Source organism: Anomaloglossus baeobatrachus, chromosome 4 (assembly GCF_048569485.1).
Source record: "Anomaloglossus baeobatrachus isolate aAnoBae1 chromosome 4, aAnoBae1.hap1, whole genome shotgun sequence".
Classification (NCBI taxonomy): Eukaryota; Metazoa; Chordata; class Amphibia; order Anura; family Aromobatidae; genus Anomaloglossus; species Anomaloglossus baeobatrachus.
This window is the reverse complement of record NC_134356.1, coordinates 62,622,216-62,645,525: the sequence shown is the minus strand read 5'-3', so window position 1 is coordinate 62,645,525 and position 23,310 is coordinate 62,622,216. Positions and strand designations below refer to the sequence as shown.

At 49.1% G+C, this 23,310-nt stretch overlaps 1 protein-coding gene across 2 annotated transcripts in view; it reads right to left on the bottom strand.

The window, feature by feature from the left end:
- The window catches only part of LOC142301214 (leukotriene C4 synthase-like), a 132,757-nt gene that overhangs the window by 67,900 nt on the left and 41,547 nt on the right, over positions 1-23,310 (bottom strand). For both annotated transcript variants that reach the window (XM_075342242.1, XM_075342241.1), the window contains exon 2: positions 12,250-12,369. In XM_075342242.1, coding sequence (XP_075198357.1) covers positions 12,250-12,307 — 58 coding nt within the window. In that variant the 5' untranslated portion in view covers positions 12,308-12,369. The remainder of the gene's footprint in view (positions 1-12,249; positions 12,370-23,310) is intronic.

The following is a 23,310-nucleotide window of genomic DNA, read 5'->3' as shown; positions in this document are numbered from 1 at the left end:
ATTCGGAACTTAAACATGAGGTCTGCTGATCCCAGCAAAACATGAGGCAGCAACCTCACCATGCAGCATAATCTACTTAGAAAGTTTCAAGGCTAAATTTCTTAATTTTAGTGCAGAACTCTGACAGATGTGAATGACAGACTAAAAGGAAGGGGAGACTGAACCAGGCTCTACCCACACCACTACAGGTCAGATTCCTGACGCACCTGCACTGACGTGACCCTGGGCTCGTCAGGGGCAAGCATCTGACCTGTCACCTTCATCCATTGTAAGAAGCAGTGAGCAGGTCGTTATACAGAGAATAGTGTGCACATTTCCCCGTTCCCAAGGTTTTATACCTGTTTGGGCGACGACAGGGCCCGTTCCCGCCTCCAGTGTTCCGTCCCGGATCACACGCCGCCTTCCAGGGCGCCGCCATATTCCGACCAGGAAATGCGGAAGTCTTTGCACCGCACATGCATCAGCGTGTCAGGCTGGAACGCATGGCGCGCGCACACCCGGAAGTGCCACATGGCCGCGGCAGACAGCGGGATGCCGAGAGCCCTCACCTGAGGGAAGCGGCTTTTGCCGGGAACTCCTGCTCCACCGGCCGGCTGAGTGACCTCTCCGTTAGAGGTGTCGGCCAGGGGCTGCTTGACAGGCCGGAACGAGAGAGCAAGCCCCCCTGATCCGCCTGGACCCCGTACATCCCGACGGTAAGACTTGCGTCCGTCCTGTACAGGGACAGGAAAAACACTGAGGAGAGGGAGATGGGGAGGGGCTTTTAAACTCTTGCGTTTCCTGTCCCTGTAAAGGTCAAAGGAGCAACTCCTACTGTGCTGTCATGAGGCGTCCTGGAAAACAGATTTTAACAGCTACACAAGATGACAGCGTCTGTGTAGCTAAGGTCAGGGATTTCCTCGCTGCATTTCCCCATTAGGAGGGATAGAAAGTGAGGCATCCTTTCCTCTACCCAGACCCACAACCCTGCCACTGTACCCTCCTGCCCTTTGCACACTCAAACTCATTGTTACTTAGCCATTATACTAGCAAACACTGAGTAAACTTAGTGGCATCCTAAACGTGGCTGTTGTACTCCATTAGTGCCCCACTGGTGCAAATCTATGTGCAGCACCTCTGCATGACACCCTCCTGCTCTGTTTTTAATAAGCTATAATGATAGCAAAAAATGCTGCCATTTAGTGGCATACAAGAAGTGGCTGTTGTACTCCATTAGTGCCCCACTGGTGCAAATCTATGTGCAGCACCTCTGCATGACACCCTCATGCACATTTTGCTACGCTAATTTTATAGCAAACTCAGGGAATTCCTTGCTGCATTTGATCATTCGGAGGGATAAAAAGTGAGGCTTCCTTTACTGTCCTGGTACCCACAGAACACGGCCACTGTACCCACCTGTCCACTTTTGCCCCGCTATTTAATTTGCCCAAAGAGCTGACTCTTTTTCTGCCTTCCTAAAATTGTCTGTAATACTAAGTTAGTGTTCCTTTGCTGCCAAGCAAGGTACAACACATGTGCATTCTACACTCCTTTCCATTTATGGAATGCAATTATTAAATGCAGGTAGTCCAGCCAATCTGTGACGAAGGTGCAGGTGTGGATATAATGTAGCCTGCATCCAATGTTGGTTTTCTCGATGTGTGACAGCTCAACAATACCATCTGTTTCCACTTCCAAAACAAGTGATGACCTGCCAATCACACTCCCTGTTGCGTGTAAAGGGGTGGAAGTTCAGTGTGAAAAACCATGTGAGACTGCTGTCCCCACAGTCACAGAGGATGAAGAGCACGCAGATGCACTTGATGGGGCAGGCGGTGGTTGCACAGGCACGCTAGGCCGCATTGTAGCACAGTGAAATTCACATTGCGACTTATGCTTCATTTTAAGTCGTGTACAGGGTGGGCTCCCCAGTATGCAGCAAAACCAGGCAACAGGAAAAGGACTCTAGTCAGTTGGGTTGATAAATGATTGTTTAACTTTACCAAAACAAACAATAAGAACCATGCATACAATTTAAATAATTGAACAATCTATTCTGTTGCCTACTACCTGCTAATCCCTCTGCGTAGCAGTAATTGTGTGTTTGTGTGTGTGTGTGTGTGTGTGTGTGTGCGAACACGACTTACCAGTGGCGCATCACAAGAGCTTCCCAGTTATCTACGTAAACATAGACAAAACACATTACCCCCCCTGAATACCCTTGTTTGCTGAAGCCTCACAGATAAGGCAGATGATAACAGTGTGAATGCAAACCACACAGCTCTGCAACACAGTCATGGAAATCTTGAAAATCAACAGTCAATGCAAACATGTGTCGCTGACCCTCTATGATTTAAACTGTACGTGACAATTTGACAGTTTAGAGGCAGCAAGTCTTATTGTCTATAAATAGTCGGCCTACCCAGAACAGATATGTGTTTTGCTAATAAAACAAAGTGTTGCGTGCCCGCATTATTGTCTGGGCACAGCCTACCGTACCCGGGTACTGTGATGTCCAGTTGCCAGAAATACAGACTTTACGCTCCTCTCACGGTAAGCAGTATAGACAGCACCGTAAGAATGTTGGTCTGTGGCACAGGATGCTGCTCACTGGCGTTACGGTACTCCTCACCAAACTCCAAAATGACTCCCCTCACAATTGAACGAAGTGTTTCCGCGGTGGCTCCTTGCTGTAACACACACAAAGCTTTTCCTTCTGTTCATAGACAGCATCTCCAAGTCCACACCCGAAGAGCAATTTCTCCTCCACGTCTAAGTGTGGAGAGGCAGCTAGTGCGCATGCGTGTGCCGATTTACCCCAGCCGCAGCCTAACTATAGTGTTTCGCCTAGTGAGTATGCTCAGCCTGACTGTGCCATTGCTGAGGCCAAGTCTTCATTTCGGGATACAGCGCATGCTCCCACACTTAGTGCGAAAAGCCTCTTTGCACAGGTACTTGCATTCCGTGCCAGGTCTAAGTCCTGTTTTGTGCCTAGACACCATGCTAAAGCTGATAGTCTTTTTTCAGAGACTGTATTTCATGCTACTGAGCATGCTCAGGCACTTACTGCATCAGAGACTAGGTCCGGTAATAAACTCTTTGGCCCTGCCCCTGATGTGGGGGGCCCATATAGACCACAGGGCATCAGGTGTCCTGACGATGTGGCAAGGCCACTCCCAAATGGCTTGCAGAGGCCCGCCCCTATGACTTGTCACCTCATTATTGATGGTCAGACGAAGACTGGTGAGGTGTTTGTGTCGTGGCAGCCATGAGGTCATTATTGAAGTTGCGGTTCCAAATAGGACGCTAGTTATGCCACTCATGACGTGCCACTCTGCTTTTGTCTCCAGGAGGTGCATTGTGGTCCACCCTGGTTTGGGGCGGACCCAGGTTATAAAACGGGCTGGAGCCAACAAGGAGGTGCGCAGTCTTCTATTATGCTCCGAAAGAGCACACCTCCATGTGTTGAACCCATTGCGGCTTTAGGCCAGAGGGATGGCAGGGATAGGGCGTCGATGCAGGACGCCACCACAGTTGCTAACGCAGAACGGTTAAGACCAGCTCCTGTCCTACAAGTCCTGCTTGTGCAGCCCAGTGGCATTAACAGGCCTGCTGCTGCTGATGCGCCTGCTGTCCACAGGTGTGGCCCCAATGCACACGGTCAGCGTACTCAATGGCCCCTGTGATGTTAACAGGGAGTTCCTGGGCTGGGTGGGCGTGTGGACCCTCTGACGCTAACAGGGCTCCCAGTCTCCAGATCCGAGTGGCGTCTAACTCGGTTCAGGCTACTATTAGTTTCATAGCCACACAGCTCTGTATCCTCCACCTAACCTTCCATTTGCCAACCTCTCCTTTTCCATCTGGGAGCACGGTGGACACTGACTGATGATGGGGATATATACCTTTCTCTTTCTTTTCTTATTAATTTTCGTTATATAGCGGTAACATAGTATATACCACCTTATCCAAATCTGCCAGTCCCACCGTAACAGATGGTGTTTCTTCAGCAAATGTTACTTTTGATTAACCACCAAACCCACGGACAAAAACTTTTTTCCCCTTTCCAACACACCTGTTCCCCTTTCCACCAGCATGTGTCCTTTTTCAACTCATTTTGTATATGACCAAAAGTGCAACTCTGCAGGGACACCGTACTCAATGCCATCTCAGCCCAGCAGCCAGCCCTCGGTCCCTCAGATGTGGACAAGTAAAAGACCATTTCCTCCTATCCATGACAAAGCGTTGAGATTCACTCTGTGCAGCACTGGTGTTTAGTGGAAAAGCAGATCTAATATTGCGTACCACTTTCTGCAGATACTCCTGTATACGTGCGTCCCTTTCTATGGCAGGAATTATTTTGCCAAATTTTGTCTTGTACCGGGGATCTAACAGTGTGGCAACCCAGTAGTCAGCATTACTTCGAATTCGTACAATCCGAGGGTCATGTTGTAGGTAGTGAAGCAAGAAGGCGCTCATGTGTCTTGTGCATCCAGGAGGACCAAGTCCTTGGTGTGTTGGTGGCAAAGAGGTGAGAATCGTGCCTCCTTCCTCTGCCCTCTCCCCCCAACCTCGCACAACCGCAATGTGAGCAAGCTCTCACTCATCTGCTGAGTCTTCCATGCCCATCGCCAGTTCGTCCTCCATTTCTTCATGGGCTCCTGCACCTTCCTCAACACTTTTTGCTGATACTATGCGCCCTTGTTAATCCCTCTCCCCCACCATGACTGCCGCCTAGGTGCCGCTGACCATCTGGACCTCGTAGATCTTGTTATCCTTTCCGCATATGACTCCTCCTGTACTTCCCTCCCTTCCCAACACCTGACTCCGAATAATAATTACATTGTGCTCCATCATGTAGATGACCAGAATTGTCACGCTGAGAATGGCATTGCCAGTGCTAAACATCTTCGTCGACATTTGTAAACTGTGTAGAAGGGTGCATAGGTCCTTGATCTGACACCACTCCAGCAGCGTGATCTGCACCACCTCTGGATCAAGTTAGGCCAGGCTATATGTCATAACGTATTGCAGCAGGGTTCGGCGGTGCTGCCACAAACGCTGCAACATGTGCAGATTCAAATTCCTGCGTGTCGGCACATCGTATTTCAGGCGTTTAACCACCAGACCTAAAGACTTCTGGAGCGACAAAAGTTGTTGAGCTGCTGTGTGCGAACGATGGAAGTGAGCACATAGCGAGCGTGCCAGCTGCACAAGGCCATGTAGGCCGGGATGGTGTTTTAAAAATTGCTGGAGAATTAGATTCAACACGTGAGCCACACAAGGCACGTGTGTCACATTGTCACGGCGAAGGGCCGCACCCATGTTTGCATCATTGTCACACTCAGCCTTCCCTGGCTGCTGGTTGAGTGGAGACAACCATTGATGAAACTTGGTCTCCAGAGCTAACCGTCCACAACTTCTCAGCGGTGTGACTCACATTTCCCATACATTTCAAAGTAAACATTTGACCGCATGATGGCATTGAGCTCTGCTGCCAGCATAGTAAGGAGGAGGTGTGTGGTTTTCCTTGTGCGCAGTTACAAGGAAGGGTGCCCTGACCACACAGGGTTTGGGCCGAGGTGAAGGACCCACACGAGGTTGAGGAGGCAGAAGGAGTGTATTAACTTCTACATACAGAGGAAGGATTGATACAACTCGTGGTGACAGCAAGACTTGTACAGCAGACCCTTCTCCATCTCTCCCCATAGTAACCCATTGCCCAGTCAACGACATGTAACGCACCTGTCCATGCTTACTGGGCCAAGTATCCTTGGTGAAATGCACCCTGTCACACAGTTTCTCAAAGAAGCGGTGATGTTTGGTGCGACATGCTGGTGTAGCGCGTGCACGTCTTTGTTGGAGAAGGAGTGGCGCCTGGGCATCGGCTCTTGGGGCACTGCGATGGGCATAAGGTCTCGAAAATCCTCGGTTAAAAAGGTTGGAAAGGAAGCATTTTGGTAGCCAACAGTTTGCAGATGCTGAAAGTCAAGCTCTAAGCCATGTCATGCCTAAGCATGTAAAACACAGCGAGGGGACTCCAACCACAGTCTCCCTCGTTTCCACTAATTGGGCCACACACACCCCACTTGACTGGCATCAGTTGACCCCATTTTCAAGATGAAAAAGATGCTTTGCATGAAGCACTCTCAAAAATACGCATGCCTTTCAGCTCCCCTGGCTGAGCCAGGAGAAGAAAAATCCTCTGAGAGCCATGACTTGTTCATTTTGGTTCTTTTTTCAAAAGCGAGGGGACTCCAACCACAGTCTCCCTCATTTCCACTAATTGGGCCACACACACCCCACTTGACTGGCATCAGTTGACCCCCATTTTCAAGATGAAAAAGATGCTTTGCATGAAGCACTCTCAAAAATACGCATGCCTTTCAGCTCCCCTGGCTGAGCCAGGGGAAGAAAAGTCCTCTGAGAGCCATGACTTGTTCATCTTGGTTCTTTTTTCAAAAGCGAGGGGACTCCAACCACAGTCTCCCTCGTTTCCACTAATTGGGCCACACACACCCCACTTGACTGGCATCAGTTGACCCCATTTTCAAGATGAAAAAGATGCTTTGCATGAAGCACTCTCAAAAATACGCGTGCCTTTCAGCTCCCCTGGCTGAGCCACAGGAAGAAAAGTCCTCTGAGAGCCATGACTTGTTCATCTTGGTTCTTTTTTCAAAAGCGAGGGGACTCCAACCACAGTCTCCCTCGTTTCCACTAATTGGGCCACACACACCCCACTTGACTGGCATCAGTTGACTCCATTTTCAAGATGAAAAAGATGCTTTGCATGAAGCACTCTCAAAAATACGCGTGCCTTTCAGCTCCCCTGGCTGAGCCAGGGGAAGAAAAGTCCTCTGAGAGGCATGACTTGTTCATCTTGGTGAACACATTGTCAGTGGACAGATGCGTGTGCTTAGCTGTCAGCACACCCCCAGCAGCACTAAGGACACGTTCCGAGAAAACGCTGGCTGTGGGACACAACAAGATCCCCAAGGCGTACGTGGTGAGCTCAGGCAATTTATCCAGATTGGAAGCCTAAAATGAGCAGGGCTCAAGTTGCACAGTAATGGCATCGACGTTCCCTTGCATATACTCATATCTGTGTCTCCTCCTCTTTTTCCTTGTCCTGCTCTTTTGTTTTCGCATGAGTATATGTCCTTGTCACTTTCCCATGTGTTTGTGTTGTGTTGTGAGTTGTTTGTCACCTTTTGGACACCTTTGAGGGTGCTTTCTAGGTGTTTTTATGTGTTTGTGATTGCCTGCCATTGTTTCCTATGCTGTTCGAGTTCGGTTCGCCGAACTGATCTCGAACGAGACCTCCATTCGACGAACCGAACTCGAGCCGAACCACGGCCGGTTCGCTCATCTCTAATGATAACATAATTAGAATTTTCCAAAATAGTACTAATAGAAAAAAATAAACTGAAAACGTCCAAGAAAACATTCATAACGAATTATGATACGCAGACCGCACAAGAACAGATAAAAACGCATGAATGCATAGAACAAAAAAATACACACAGAGACTTATGGAAATGAACAAAAAGGCATAAAATGCATGTAAAACACAAAAATGCAAGTAAAAAGCCCAGAACATATAAAATGCATATAAAAAAAACACAAAAAAGCTAATGAAAATATACAAAAACACAACAAATGCACATGAAAATAAACATAAAAATGCACAAAAAAATGCATAAAACACCTACCAAAGTGCATAAAAACACACAAAAATAGCATTTCTTGTCTTTCTGACCCTCCCATTTCAAGATTGGCTTCATGAATGGGTTAAAAAGTCCTTATTCTTATGAATTTAACACTAAGTCTGTCACAGGGTGTGTACTGATGGAACAGGGGTTCCTAAGCTGTCCTTCAGACTCGAGACCCTGCGCTGTCCCTTATCTCAGAGTTAAACTTGAAGGTAGCCACGTCCGAGCCCCCAGCATTACCCTGACTTCTGTCCGAGCTCTGATCTTACTCCCCCCACCCTGGGAGCAGGCTGCAAACCCATTAACAAAACCTCACAGAAAAGACAAAGACAAGGGAGAAACTTCGTACATACAGCACTCAAACACAAAGGTGAGACAATAAGTGTACAGGGGAATAAAGAAATGGATAGGGAATAAACTCACAACAGGGGAACATTCACACCAAACAGAACCGCAACTGTAGTTCACCATGAACGGAACAACGACTGAGACCGGGATCGCTGAAGCTATCTTCGGCGATCTCCTACTACACTCCCCAGCCTTAAGTAGGAAGAGACCAGCTGTGGATGGTAATCAGCAACCTGACTCTCAGAAAAGTTGCACACTGCTACAAAAAAGGATTAACTCCTGCACGGCTGGGAGAAGTGATGCAACTTAGCCGACGCCCAGCAAAGCTGAGCACTTAAGAGAGAATAGGTTTCCTGTGGGACTCTGCAATTTGAACAGAGTCCGATGCTAGAATAGTAGTAGTGTGCGGACCCGGACAGCTCATGACATTATCCACTTGAAACACATTTTTTGGAGAGGGATCTTACCCACATCTTTTGTTATGTGCTTTTTGTGGACAAATTGAATAAAGAAGAATTTTTTATAAGATTTGAGTGCCTGCTTGACTAGAACCTCTGTTATCTTGAAGTTTCAGTTGTCTACTAGAATTTCTTGCTCCATAGTTGGGCACAGGATGGCAGGCCGAAATGGGGACAGGAAGACCAGATACAGCTCCAAGATTTATCAGATTTCTCAAACATTTCCTTTCCCCGAGTAAAATAGACATTGAAAACATTTGAACATCAGGAAAAAAAATACTTAAAACTCTTAAATATGGCTCTTAGGGAAATCGGAAATTGTAATTTTAGCTGGAGATGCAAGAATTAACTATAATCACTAGTAAAATAAATATTTTGCAGGAATGTAAACTCTGCACATATTTTTATTTGATCAGTGCCAAATTAGTCGTAGATCTGGTATAACTGTCATCTACTGGATTACATTTACAGCAGATGGGAGCAGTATACAGCTGCAAAGATAAACATGTTGCAGACCAGCTTTCAGCAGAATCATTCAGCACTCAATGTGGGAGATTAAACTGTTTTTCTTAGGATAACCAATCTAAACCTTCAACAACAAGGTTGATTACAGCGCCACCTGCTGTCCACTCAAAATAATCCCCGCCCGCATATGCCTGCAGCTGTTGTATACTGCGGCAAAAAGTAAACTTTTAACATCAAATGTCAATGTTGTGGTAACACAACCCTTCACATGTGCCCATAAAAAATGCACGCGTGACACGTTCCTATTTTTCCATTCATCTGGCGATACGTGTGTACTGTCCATGTGACATCCATGTGACAAGTACAAAAAAAAAGCATGACACTAAAATGAATGGTTTTTATGAGTTAAAGATGTGCAGAGATAGATCAATATATGGATAGAGAGAGAAATGGATAGACAGATAGAAAATAGATATTTAGATAGATAGCTACGATAGATAGATATAGAGAGATAGATACTATAGATAGATAATAGATACGTAGATAGATAAATAGATAGATAGCTATACAGATTTTACAGCTATTGACCAAATAAATTATTAAAAGAAAAAAAAACTACGTAGGGTGCCTCCCATTTTTGAAAACCAGCAAAGGTAAAGCAGACAGCTGTGGGCTGAGATTATCAGGCTGGGAAGGTCCATGGTTATTTGGACCTTCCCAGCCTATAATACCAGCCCGAAGCCTCCCCTAGAAATGGTGCACATTAGAGGTCTTGCACATTAGATGCGCAAGTTTTGGAGCTTTGCCTCACTCTTCCTGATTGCCCTGGTGCGTTGGCAATCAGTAGTTGGCGTTGATGTCAGCTATTTTTGTGTGTGTTTCTTTTTACTTACTGGTTAGTAATGAGGGTTTCTGGTAGATACTTCTGCATTTCAAACATTGAGGTTTAACGCCAGCTGACTACAGCTGACATCAACACCCAAACCCCCCAAACCATTATCCCGATTGCCATGACACCAGAGCAATCAGGAAGAGCTTAGGCAAAGTTTTGAATCGGGGCATCTAATGTGAAATACCACTTCTGAGGCGGCAGTAGGCTGGTATTATTTGGATGAGAAGGGCCAAATAACCATGGACCTTCCCAGCTTGATAATATCAGCCCCCAGCTGACTGCTTTATCCTTTGATAGTTATCAAAAATGGAGAAGACACCATGTAGTTTTATTCCTTTAAATATTTATTTGGAAAACCTATATACAGTGCCTACAAGTAGTATTCAACCCCCTGCAGATTTAGATTTAGCAGGTTTACACATTCGGAATTAACTTGGCATTGTGACATTTGGACTGTAGATCAGCCTGGAAGTGTGAAATGCACTGCAGCAAAAAAGAATGTTATTTCTTTTTTTATTTTTTTTTTAAATTGTGAAAAGTTTATTCAGAGGGTCATTTATTATTCAACCCCTCAAACCACAAGAATTCTGTTTGGTTCCCCTAAAGTATTAAGAAGTATTTCAGGCACAAAGAACAATGAGCTTCACGTTTGGATTAATTATCTCTTTTTCCAGCCTTTTCTGACTAATTAAGACCCTGCCCAAACTTGTGAACAGCACTCATACTTGGTCAACATGGGAAAGACAAAGGAGCATTCCAAGGCCATCAGAGACAAGATCGTGGAGGGTCACAAGGCTGGCAAGGGGTACAAAACCCTATCCAAGGAGTTGGGCCTACCTGTCTCCACTGTTGGGAGCATCATCCAGAAGTGGAAGGCTTATGGAACTACTGTTAGCCTTCCACGGCCTGGACAGCCTTTGAAAGTTTCCACCCGTGCCGAGGCCAGGCTTGTCCGAAGAGTCAAGGCTAACCCAAGGACAACAAGGAAGGAGCTCCGGGAAGATCTCATGGCAGTGGGGACATTGGTTTCAGTCAATACCATAAGTAACGTACTCCCCCGCAATGGTCTCCGTTCCAGACGAGCCCATAAGGTACCTTTACTTTCAAAGCGTCATGTCAAGGCTCGTCTACAGATTGCTCATGATCACTTGGAGGACTCTGAGACAGACTGGTTCAAGGTTCTCTGGTCTGATGAGACCAAGATCGAGATCTTTGGTGCCAACCACACACGTGACGTTTGGAGACTGGATGGCACTGCATACGACCCCAAGAATACCATCCCTACAGTCAAGCATGGTGGTGGCAGCATCATGCTGTGGGGCTGTTTCTCAGCCAAGGGGCCTGGCCATCTGGTCTGCATCCATGGGAAGATGGATAGCACGGCCTACCTGGAGATTTTGGCCAAGAACCTCCGCTCCTCCATCAAGGACCTTAAGATGGGTCATCATTTCATCTTCCAACAAGACAACGACCCAAAGCACACAGCCAAGAAAACCAAGGCCTGGTTCAAGAGGGAAAAATCAATGTGTTGCAGTGGCCTAGTCAGTCTCAACCCAATTGAAAACTTGTGGAAGGAGCTCAAGATTAAAGTCCACATGAGACACCCAAAGAACCTAGATAACTTGGAGAAGATCTGCATGGAGGAGTGGGCCAAGATAACTCCAGAGACCTGTGTCGGCCTGATCAAGTCTTATAAAAGACGATTATTAGCTGTAATTGCAAACAAGGGTTATTCCACAAAATATTAAACCTAGGGGTTGAATAATAATTGACCCACACTTTTATGTTGAAAATTTATTAAAATTTAACTGAGCAACATAACTTGTTGGTTTGTAAGATTTATGCATCTGTTAATAAATCCTGCTCTTGTTTGAAGTTTGCAGGCTCTAACTTATTTGCATCTTATCAAACCTGCTAAATCTGCAGGGGGTTGAAGACTACTTGTAGGCACTGCAGGTATCTATCTATATCTATCTATCTATCATATATCTATCTATTTATCTATCTATCGATCATCTTTGCACATCTTTAACACATAAACAATGATTTCTTGAAAGCATTTAATTCTAGTATGTGTAACACGGACGGCACACGGATGTCACACAGATGCCATCCATGTGCTGTCTGTTTTTCATGGACCCACAGACTTCTATAGGCCCTTGTCATCCAAACTCATGGTAAAAAAACGGACATGTCTGTGTGGATCTCAGGGACACACGGTCTGTGTGAATACACAAAGGTGTCAAGATGAACAGAGACTTTTATTAGTGTGCATGTGAACGTGTTTCCAGTATGTGTGAAAATGGACACACCACCTGCTGAAAAACACAGAAGTATGAACGAATTCTAAAACAAAGTAGAAAAAAAAACATTGCATGCAGAATATCATGTTTTATACCTTGTTCCAAAACACCAAGTAAGGTGACTGCACCCAACAGGACTATGTTATGTAACATGGCAGCCAGAAGACACAAGGATCTCCACGATATGACAGTGGTTAAATATTTCAGTCTTCAGACTAAAAGATAAAAGTAAAACAAAATTAGCACATGGTCACAAAAGGTCAAAATCTAGAGATACTACAATAAGCTGACTGACTAAAATGAACTGACTAAAGGAACTGCATATAAAATGGGTTTGATCGGTGGATGCTGATGGGTCACCATGACAGCTGTGGGAGTAAAAATGGCCACTAGGTCTGCCATGTACGCAAGCCAAACGCAAATCCTAAAAGGGTGTCATTAAGGCCTTCTTCACACGTCTGTGTTTCAGGCACGTGTGGTGTCTGTTTTGATACGTATTAGACACGTTCACACACATACTAATGGAATTTAATGAGGATCTTCACACCTCCGTGTTTTTACAAGGTCCATGTGAACCACGTGCTTCCACACAGAGACATGTCCGTTTTACCATCAGTACGGATAAAACAAGTATATGTACATGTATAGCACACGAATAACACACAGATGACACATGGATGACACACACGTACACACAGATGGCCACACGTATGACACACATGTACACACAGATGGATTACACACATGTACATGAAGCACCCCACAGGGCCTTGGGAATACTTGTCACCGGGCCGGTGAGGGTCAGAGGATGTTACGGGTGGCCCTGCCCGGTTTTATGATCCCGAGGTGTCCACGAAGGGATGGATGATGGGATGATGGTGGGGAGATGAGGATGGAGGGGTTGAGGATGTTGGGAGTAGTTGTCTCATGACGCCACCTGTGGTATGCGGCCAGGGATTAGCCGCCGCTGCGAGTGCTGTCCTCTGGGGCGGATGGTGTCGCAGCTCGGATGGTTCGGCTCCCCACAGGTAGAGCTAGGCCCCAGGGAAGATGATGGGGTGGCAGGCTATGGTGGTGTGCGCTGGGGTGCAGGACTGAGGACGCCGACAGAAACTGGACAACACAGTTTCTTTTACCTTTTCCTGGTCAGTCGTTAAGGTGTCAAAGTTACAGCGGTCCGGTCAACCTGGTAGCAGTAGGGGATCTCTCTTTGCCAGGTTGGAGGCCTTCCTTAGTGCGCTCTGTGCGTGGGTCGCTGTGGCCTGAAGCAGCACAGCGTCCCTCTTCTTAGATGCTATATCCTGGCCCCTAGTGGCGGGCAGCGCGAGGCGGATGCAGCGCCCGCTTGTGTTTCTGCATCCCCGGGCTCTATTGTGCTACTTTGCCTTGGGAGTCTCTGGTGGGCCAGGAGATGTGGAATTGTGACGCCCTGGACATCCAGGGGTCACAGGTCACTACACACACCACATACACCCCCCACCCCAGTAAGGTACGATCAGTCAACCAAACACCTGATTGCCTCCCTCAGAGTCAGACAGGCACACCAGGTGGGTGGAGTCAGGTGGATAGACACGCCCTCCGAGGAGTCTGCTGGCCTGAGGCAGGAAAACACAAGCAGATCAAGATTAAGTTTGGAAGTGAGAGGAGTACAGTTCTGCGTGGGGCCTGGGTTGGAGCCTAGGACCCCTAGGATCAGTCAGGCAGGCAGACGGTAGTGGCCGCCTGCAGGAGACCGGGAATACAACCAGTGGAACCGTAAGGGACCGAGACAGGGTAGTGGCCCACCGGAACCGAACCGGTGAGCCAACTGGATACCGGAGCACCAGGCAGGGTACTCAGACCCCAAACTAGGCTATAAGCCACCACCATAGTCAAATCAACTGATTGCGGTCTGGACCTCAGGGGTTCATTCCCACCTAAGTCCCGATTGAAGGCAACAGCCCAACCCGTCCGGATAGGAGCCACCGCCAAAGGCCAGAGATCCAAAGGGCCAGTTTCTGCGGGCAAACGGGCTCCTACGACACTTATAAGCCGGGGAGCGGACTACCAGTGCCCAGGCACAGTAGTCAAAATACATACACAGGTGCAGGAGAAAGGCGGACATTGCCAACCAGACTGGAGAAGCTGCAGCCGGCTGCGGGCCCCGTTCATCACCCCGTTTGGTTTACCCAGTTTACATCGCTCCCAGGAGTGCCCGTACCGTCACTGCAGCGGTGGTGTCCACAATCACCACAACCCGTGGGGGGCGTCACGAACAATCATCCCAAAACCAAATACCCGCATCCCCCGCGCGTAGCGCCAAACCCCCTTGCAGAGCGACGTGACCCCCCGGGTCCGTGAGAGGCTCAAGCCACCACACGTAGAACGCGAGCACGGTTCCAAGTGGCTCGGCGGCCGCAGCCGAGGCCGCGGGGCGGTACAGAATCTCCTGCACTGTTTTACTGCTGGGCCATTAGCACCCGACAGTCGAGGACCCCGGTGTCCTGATTCCTGCGCACGGTCCTGGAAAGCTTACATGACAGCTCTCTTACAGCGACCGTTCTCCTTTTCTCTCATGTTCTGAGGACTCTCTTCCTGTTTCCCTATCTAACCCCTCCCCAGCCCAGAATGCACAGGGAAGCTCGTCCCAACCAGGATTTAAGCTCCCCCTTCTGGCCTGAGTTAAGAAGTGTTCTGTGTGATCGTACCTGACATGGAGATTTCCCCGCTGCTTCCAGGCATAGCATTGCCCCCCGGTGAGGAGAATAACACCACTGTGGCTCCCATGACCACTGGGGTGCCATATACACACATATGACACATAGATGACACACACGTATACACAGATGACCACACAGATGACACACATATGACACACACGTACGCACAGATAACACATGGATTACACACATGTACACACAGATGACACATGGATGACATACACGTACACACATATGACACATGGCTGACACACGTACACGCAGATGGCCACACAGATGATACACATATGACACACATACAATATACACACAGATAACACATGGATGACATACAGATACACACATATGACACATGGATGACATACATGTAAACACAGATGGCCACACAGATGACAAATGGATGACACACACTTACACGCAGATGGCCACATGGATAACACATAGATGATACATACGTACACACGTATGAACAAAACGGACTGTGCAACATGTGATTTTTTTGACTGGATTTGTGAAGGGGGCCTAACTCATGCACTGACAGGCAACGTAATACACTGTATGATTGATGTGATCAATGGATTTCAGGGTCACGTCCCCCAACGAGTTTAATTTTTTTTTTTTTTCACAAAGCTCCATTATTGTATTACATGAGCGCCAAAGCGCATCAGTGTCCTGCAATGGACTGTGGGCTTCACTGGAAAAATTGGAAAAAAAACCATATTGCATCTTGTCAGCAGTAAAGTTAGGGCTACACGGAGACTCTGGTGAACAATCACTACCTATGGCTGCTACATCACAGAGCAATAGCAGTGACGGGGTGACATTGTGACCTGTAGGGCAACGGGACTGCATCAAACAAATAGCAAAAACATTTTTTTACAATTTGCTTGTCTTGGTTGTGCTACCTTATAGGTCACCATGTGATCACTTCACCAGTAGTGGACACAGACAAAAAAGGCATCCTGTGCAAGTACAGTTTATTGGACAGAAGTTGCTTTAAGGGAACCTTTCACCAGATTTGTCCCCTATAAGCTGCGGCCACCATCAGTGAGCCTTTATATACAGCATTCAGAATATTGTATACAAGTGCCCAAGTTGATCTGTATAGCATAAAAAACAGCTTTTATAATACTCACGTGCAGGGCGGTCCAGGCCAAAGGACGCCCCTGGTCTTGGTCCGGCACCTCCTCTTCTTGCAATCGCCATTCTCCTTCCCTGCTTTGTGTGGATGACACGTCCTACATCATCCACACAGAGCCCGTCATTACACTCCTGCGCATGCGCACTTCTCTCAGCCCAGATGAAAGAACTGCAAAATACATGCGCGGGCATTCTGTGACCTTTCCTCACGCCTGCACATTACAGTACTTTGCACTGCCCTCAGCATAGTAGATCAAAGTGCGCATGTGAAGGAGTGCAATAGGAGGCCTCTGTGTGGATGACGTAGAATGCATCTGAAGCACCCAGAGGACAGGGGGATTCAGGGTTGTCTCGTACCTGATTTACTCGTCGCCGGGCTGGTGTGCTGATCTGGATTGTCACGGTGGCCTGCTCGGCTTCATGTCCCGAGGTGTACACCAATAAAAGGGGAAGATGATGGGAGTAGTAGTAAGATGAATGTCGTGACACCACCTGCGGTATGTGGCCAGAGATTCAGCCGCTAATCAAGAGAGAAAGTCAATTGATATGGTTCCAGGTGTCTTTACTCATTTTTTGTGCTGTGCCGCTCACCCGGTCAATACTAGTCACCCGCTGTGATGGGCTCCGTTGAACCCGAATCCCTTCAGAGGTCAGTCCGGTTTGGTGCTCGGTGAGTCCCTTCCTCCTAGCGCTGTGTAGATTGGATCCCCGTGGCTTAAAGATACTTGTGGACCCCAGTTCATCTCGAGTAGTACTCTTGTCCCTATTTGCAGGTACTGCGGCTCTGCAATGGGGCCTGGTGCTGTCCATGGCCCCATATCCTATCTGGCAGTGTGCTTTTGGGTTCTGTGTGGCCAGGGAAGCTTGAAACCTCCCCGTCCCGGCAAATTCTTGAAAACCAACTTGGAGTGTGATCTTCTCTAGGGTCCTGCACCCCACGTGGCGCCTGTTCCGAGAGAGCAATTAAGCCCTCACCTCGGTAATCGAGTGAACTCCTGTGTCCCACCAGAGCACCGGTGAGGCACGTCCGCTCCTTTCCTCTCCTGCTGGAGAACTCCCTAACTGTTGTGTTGGCTCCTATCTCCCCCTAAGTGGCTGCTCCTCTCCGGGTCCCTGTCACTAGTGGGTGGTACCCCCATGTTTGAAGGCAACCTTAAGTCCCTACCATAGCCCGGTACCCATTGTATTTGAGTGTGTAAGAGGTGAAACCGGTACCGACCTACTCTGGATCCGGGTGCAGCATTACACCTTAAATCAGGTTCAATACTCTGTGGCAACTGAAGCCTCAGGGGCGCCACACATCATCCACACAGAGTAGGGAAGAAGGATGGCGATCACAAGAAGAGAGGAGGCACCGGACCAAGAGCAGCGATGCCCATCAGACCCAACCGCCCCACAAATAAAAAAAAAAGGGTTTTTTATGTCATACAGAGCAGCCTGGGCTCTTATAGAATGTTCTAGAATGTTGTAAGAGCCCACTAGTGGTATTGCATAATCTTCCCTCCCGTGCAATATCCACCTCCTTCTTGGTTATGGGTCCCCAACTACATGGTGTTGCCTACATCAGCTAATCAAAATCCTGGGTACACTCTGCACCACACCCACCAGACACAGCAGTGGACGGCCTGAGTGGAATAGGGTCACCCACTTGGGGGGTTGGTTAAGGAAGGTCAGGAGTGTCAGGAGTGTCAGTCAGTGAGTCGAGAGGAGTAGTTTGTAAGTGAAGGAGAGAGAAGGTCAGAAGCAGGACTCCTAAGTAGTTACCTAGGTGGCAGACGGTGGTCTGGGCCTAGGGGAGCTGGACCCCCGGTCGCAGGGGATCATGTCAAGGGGCACGAAACTGTCGAGGAGGACAGCCGGCGGCCTTGCACCATCACCGGGCTGGGACCAGGGCACGACGAGGTACGTGGACCCTCGGTCAGGAGTAGCTTCAGGCAACCTGACAATTTACCTGACGAGAACGGAGCCTTCAAGATCCGCTCTCCATCTGCTCCAAAATCGGGGTACTAGTGCAACAAGGGGGATAGGACTTTCCACTCAAGCGGTCCAGAAAATCCCAAGCGTGAACCCTGAGAGCAAGCTCCCACACTTAGCCATAGTGGGGAGCAGGACCCGACTAGTTCCATACTACCGGGACCAACAGAGAAATAAACTTAGTGCCAGGAGGAAGGTCACGGATCACCAGGCAGCACCATTGGGGACCCGACCCGAACTAGCTCCCTTCAGCGGTATCCAGAACTTTGGTTTATCCAGTCGTCGGTGTCTGCAAGTGACCCCCTTCGCACCCTACGGCACTCATCAAACACCATTGTGACGCCCTGGCCTATCAGGTCATCACAGGGTATTGTGCAATCTGCCCTTCTACACAGTATCCACCTCCTCCTTGGTTACGGGTACCTGACCTTTGGTGTTGCCAAGAACAAGCTAATCAAAATCCTAGGAACACTCTGCACCACATCCACCAGACACACCAGTGGACAGCCTGAAGGGAATAGGGTCGCCCACTGGGGCGGTTGGTTAAGGGGAGGTCAGGAGTGTCAGGAGTAGTTCAGTTGAGGAGTGACCCTCAAGAGGAGAGGTCACAAGTGGAGTTGTGAAGTGACTCTCGTGAGGAGAGGTCAGGAGCTGGGCTCCTTCAGACTACTAGGTGGCAGACGTTGGTCTGGGCCTGGTAGGAGCTGGATCCCAGTCACAGGGGATCGTGACAAGCGGCACGGACTGTCGAGGACGACAGCCGGCGGCCTTGTGCCATCACCAGGCAGAGGCCAGGGCGCGACGGGGTACGTGGACCCTAGGCCAGGAAGTAGCTTCAGGCGTCCTGGTAATTTACCAGACGAGGACGGAGCCTTTAAGATCCACCCGCTCCAAAATCGGGGTACTAACGCAACGAGGGGGATAGGACTTTCCCACTACATAGTCCAGAAAATCCCAAGCGTGAACCCTGAGAGCAAGCTCACCCAGTTAGCCACACTGGTGAGCGGGACCCGACTAGTTTTATGCTAAAGGGACCAGTTAGAAGAAAAGGTGCCAAGGAAAAGGTCACAGGCTAACAGGCAACACCAACAGGCACAGGATCCAGGCGTGCTCCCTCCAAGCGGCAGCGGTGTCAAGAACTTTGGTTTACCACAGTTGTCGGTTTCAGCGTTATTGAACTGAGAGAGTACATAAGTGACCCTTACCGTCCCCAACGGCACCTCCCTGCAGCCCTCATCGACTCTCGGGGCATTCCCCCTACTCATGGAGGGGTTAAACACCTGGATGCCCACACCATCGCCACCGGGTACTCCCAACTGCAGCGGTGGTACTCCACCTTACCACACACCACGGGTGGCGTCACGAACTGTCCATACAATCCCCTGTAAATAACCCCCCTTTTATTCCGAGTGGCCGCGCGACCCCGACCCCCGGGTCCGGAGATCCCTCGAACCACCGCGGATCCGAATCCGAGCAGCCCTGGCTGCTGACGCGGGGGCAAAACACCATCTCCAAGTCCCGATGCACCCCCCTACCCGTGGAGGGTTCTAACACCTCGCTGCCCCACTCCATCGCCCCCGGGTACTCCCAACTGCAGTGGTGGTACTCCACATGACCACACACCATGGGTGGCGTCACGAACTCTAAACTCAATCCCCTGTAAATATCCCCCCTTCATTTGAGTGGCCGCACGACTCCCGGGACCGGAGACCCCTCGAGCCACCGCAGGGTGCCAGCAGCCTGTGCCAGCAGCCGGGCTGCTCGGATCCGGGTCCGCAGTGTGGCTCGAGGGATTCTACCGGACCCGGGGGTCGCGCGGACACTTCAAATAAAAGGCGATGTATTTGTACGGGATTTGCCGTAAACTGTTTGTGACGCCACCCACGGTGTGTGGTGAAGTATGGCACCACCGCTGCTGTTGTGGGGCTCCCGTGGGCGATGGAATGGCAGCTAGATGTTAACCCCTCTGTGGAGATGGTGATTGCAGGGGCCGGCGCGCCCGGTCGAACCGGGGGATGTTAGGTTACTCACGGTTAAATAAATCACACAAGTCCAGTGGTAAGCCAAGGTGCTGGTGGCCGGCTGCCGCGGTCGGGTGTATCTGGTCCCACACTCGGGCTGATGATCCGTATCACTTTCCTCTGCACTCAGTGTGTGGTGTGTTGGACTTCCCGGTGTTAAACACGGGAGTCCGCTCCCGGTCCTTTTTGTTGGGAGCCTTGCCCGCTGACGCTGACCCTTGGGATCTACCGGGCCCCGGGCGGATACCCTATCCCTCTCGGTGGGTGGTTGTCTGCTTTTGGGACTTTGGTTGGGACAGGACCTATAATCCTGCCCTCAATTGGTTAATTAGCTAGGCCGTTGGTTCCGGTCCTGGCTTCAGGGTCCAAGTACCCCCTCTGTGCACGGTTTCCGGGTCGGTTCTCCGGTGTTGGTACCAGCAGGCTCCAACCCTGTCCCGGTCCACCTCGGATCTCCGGCAGCCGTCTTCCCGTCTCCTGCTAGATACGGACCACCGTCTGCCACCTAGCCAGTACGCCGGGGCTCCAAGCCCGACGCCTTTCCTTTTTGACTCCGCACTTCACTGGAGCTACACTGCTCCCCTTAAACTTCACCTCCTCTCCTCCTTTCAACTGAACTAGACTTAAACTCCAACTCAACTGACTGTTTTCCTGCCCCGGGTTCTGTAAACCCCTAGGTGGGCGTTTCTCATGCGCCTGGTCCGGCCCACTGGTGTGTCTGTCCTACCCTAAGGGGGGGTGGCTAGGGTTTCAGGTCGGCTGTATGTAACCCTGTGTGGGAAGGTGTTGTGCGGGGGCCTTACTGTGTGACTACCTGGTTTTGCTAGGGCGTCACACACACACATACAACAATAAGGTACTTTCCCACAGGGGGGTGGACTAGGGCAGACAGGGTAGTGAGCCATCATGAAGCATGGGACTTCCCCAGTCACTAGCACAACCACTGGGGGCGGCATCACTTGGGGTAGAAGTAGGCGCAACCATTTCACCAACTCAGACCTTCCCGGGCACAGCTTGGGATAACATCTCAGATGGACAGCAGTAGTATAGTGTTGCTCTTCCTTCGTGGGACCAGTGGCTTGGAGCTGGAGGCTCGGCCCGGGTTCTGGATAGCAAACAGGGGATACTCCACTAGAAAGACTTTCACAGGTATCAGCGGTGACCGCCGACTATCCGGGATCGTCTGGAGCCCATCGTGGCAGAGAACGGTACTCTGGGGCAGAGCCTGAACAACCAGTGAATAAAAGACCTGGAACTGCAGCCCATGTCTCTGACCCTCCTTTACCAGCGCTGTCGCCCAGCGCTGCGGCGCCATCGGGGACTTCCATCAACCCCCGTCTATCCTCGGTCATCCTCCCCGGGGTAACCACGCTCCGCCTGTGGTGAGTGACACCATCTCGGCTGTGACCTTCACCATCAGCCTCGGAGAGCAGCAACCGCAGCGGCGGCCCTTCCCTGGCAGCATACCACAGGTGGCATCATGACCTAAAAAGACTTTCCTCACCGCCTTCACCACGCACTACCTCCGTCCTACCATCCCATCCACCGTCTTTCCTCCCTTCCTGTATGTCTCGGGGTAATGAAACTGGGCGAGGCCGGCCTGTGACGACGCAGAGGATCTGCACCCCCGGCCAGGCAACGTGTCGGGTGAAAACCCCTCGACCCCGGGGTGTTACATATGTATGTATGTGTGTATGTCCGCTAAAGGAATCCGCACGGTCGCATTTACAATCACATAATTTTGCACAGCCGCCCCATTTGACTCAGGGAATGTCATAGAGTATGTTTTAAGAGAAAAATGTAACCCCGCGCTTTACAGTTATTCGACAAAAAATCTGCTTACATTAAAGTCAATGGAGCTGGGAGCTACAGGTCATTAATAGGAGCTGTGATTGGTTTCTATAGGCAACGAAGGAGATTCATAGTATAAGAAGCTTATGTGTGAGGTAATATGACAGAGAGAAACAAAGGAAAAAAAGGTAGACAGGGAGAGAGAGACAGAGACAGAGAGAGAAACAGGGAGACAGACAGAAAGATAGCGAGAGACAGAGAGACACAGACAGAGAGACAGAGAATGAGAGAGACAGAGAGATAGATAGAGATGGACAGACAGAGTGAGACAGAGAGACAGACACAGACAGAGAAAGACGGATATATATAGAGAGAGACAGATAGAGACAAAGAGAGAGAATATAGACAGAGAGATAGAGAGAGGCAGACGGAGAGAGAGACAAACAGAGACAGAGAGAGATAGAGATCAAGACAGGCAGACAGGGAGAGAGACAAATAGAGAGAGAGACAGAGACAAAAAGAGAGAGAGACAGAGGGAGAGTGACAGAGAGACACTAAGTTACTATCCCGGTCAGCGCCGTGTACTACAGCTAGTGTATAACTATTAATCAATACATTATTTGTACCCTAAAATGAGATCAATAAAAAATATGACCTTCAATATGATAGACAGAAAATCCATTACAAATTCCACTTTGGGGCCCAGGGGCTCTACATTACAATGTCGGCTCAGCAAGGAAAGGGGAAAATGTCTTGATTTAAGGGGATTTCCACCTTTCAGAATAAGGCAGCACTCACTTATGTTCTTGTCAGTCACTTAGATTCCAGTTAATCCCTGTGACTTTGTTCAGGAAATTGGGAGATGACCTTCCTGCACACTGGGAGAAGGAGGCAGGAAAAGACTGTGCTGAAACAACAGGAGGGGATTCCTTCTCTGGCCTCTTCATTGCCAACTACATAAGTCTGCTCAAACTCCTTGATGCATTTATAGTAAAGGGTTTATATAGTTATATATTATTGGACATGCAGTAGCACAGGGTGGCTCAGTGGTTAACACTTTTGCATTGTAGAGATGAGTTCCGGGGTTTAGTTTGAACCAAGCACAATATTTACATGGCGTTTTTATGTTCATCTTGCATGGATTTCCTACAGAATCTCTGTTTTCTTCCCATACTCCAAAAACATTGATAGTTTAAAGTGGACCTGTCACTTGCTCCAAACATTGAGCTAAATACATTATAAAAATCTCTAGCTTCCACGATTCTGCCGCTCTTCTTTTTTGTGCTACTGAGATATTAACACATTTTCCACTGACAGTCTGCTCTCCAGTGTGAGACCTGTAATGACTGACAGTGTGCGGTCCAGTGTGAGACATGTAATGACTGACAGTAGCAAAAGGAAAGGTTTGCAGCACCCCAATAGGATCCTTTGAGGAAGAGGCAACAAGCTCAGGGAAGGATGCACATGAGTTCCAAGTAGTCCACTTGGAATAAACCATAGGTAAATAAGGAGTAGACAGCATCCCAAGTTA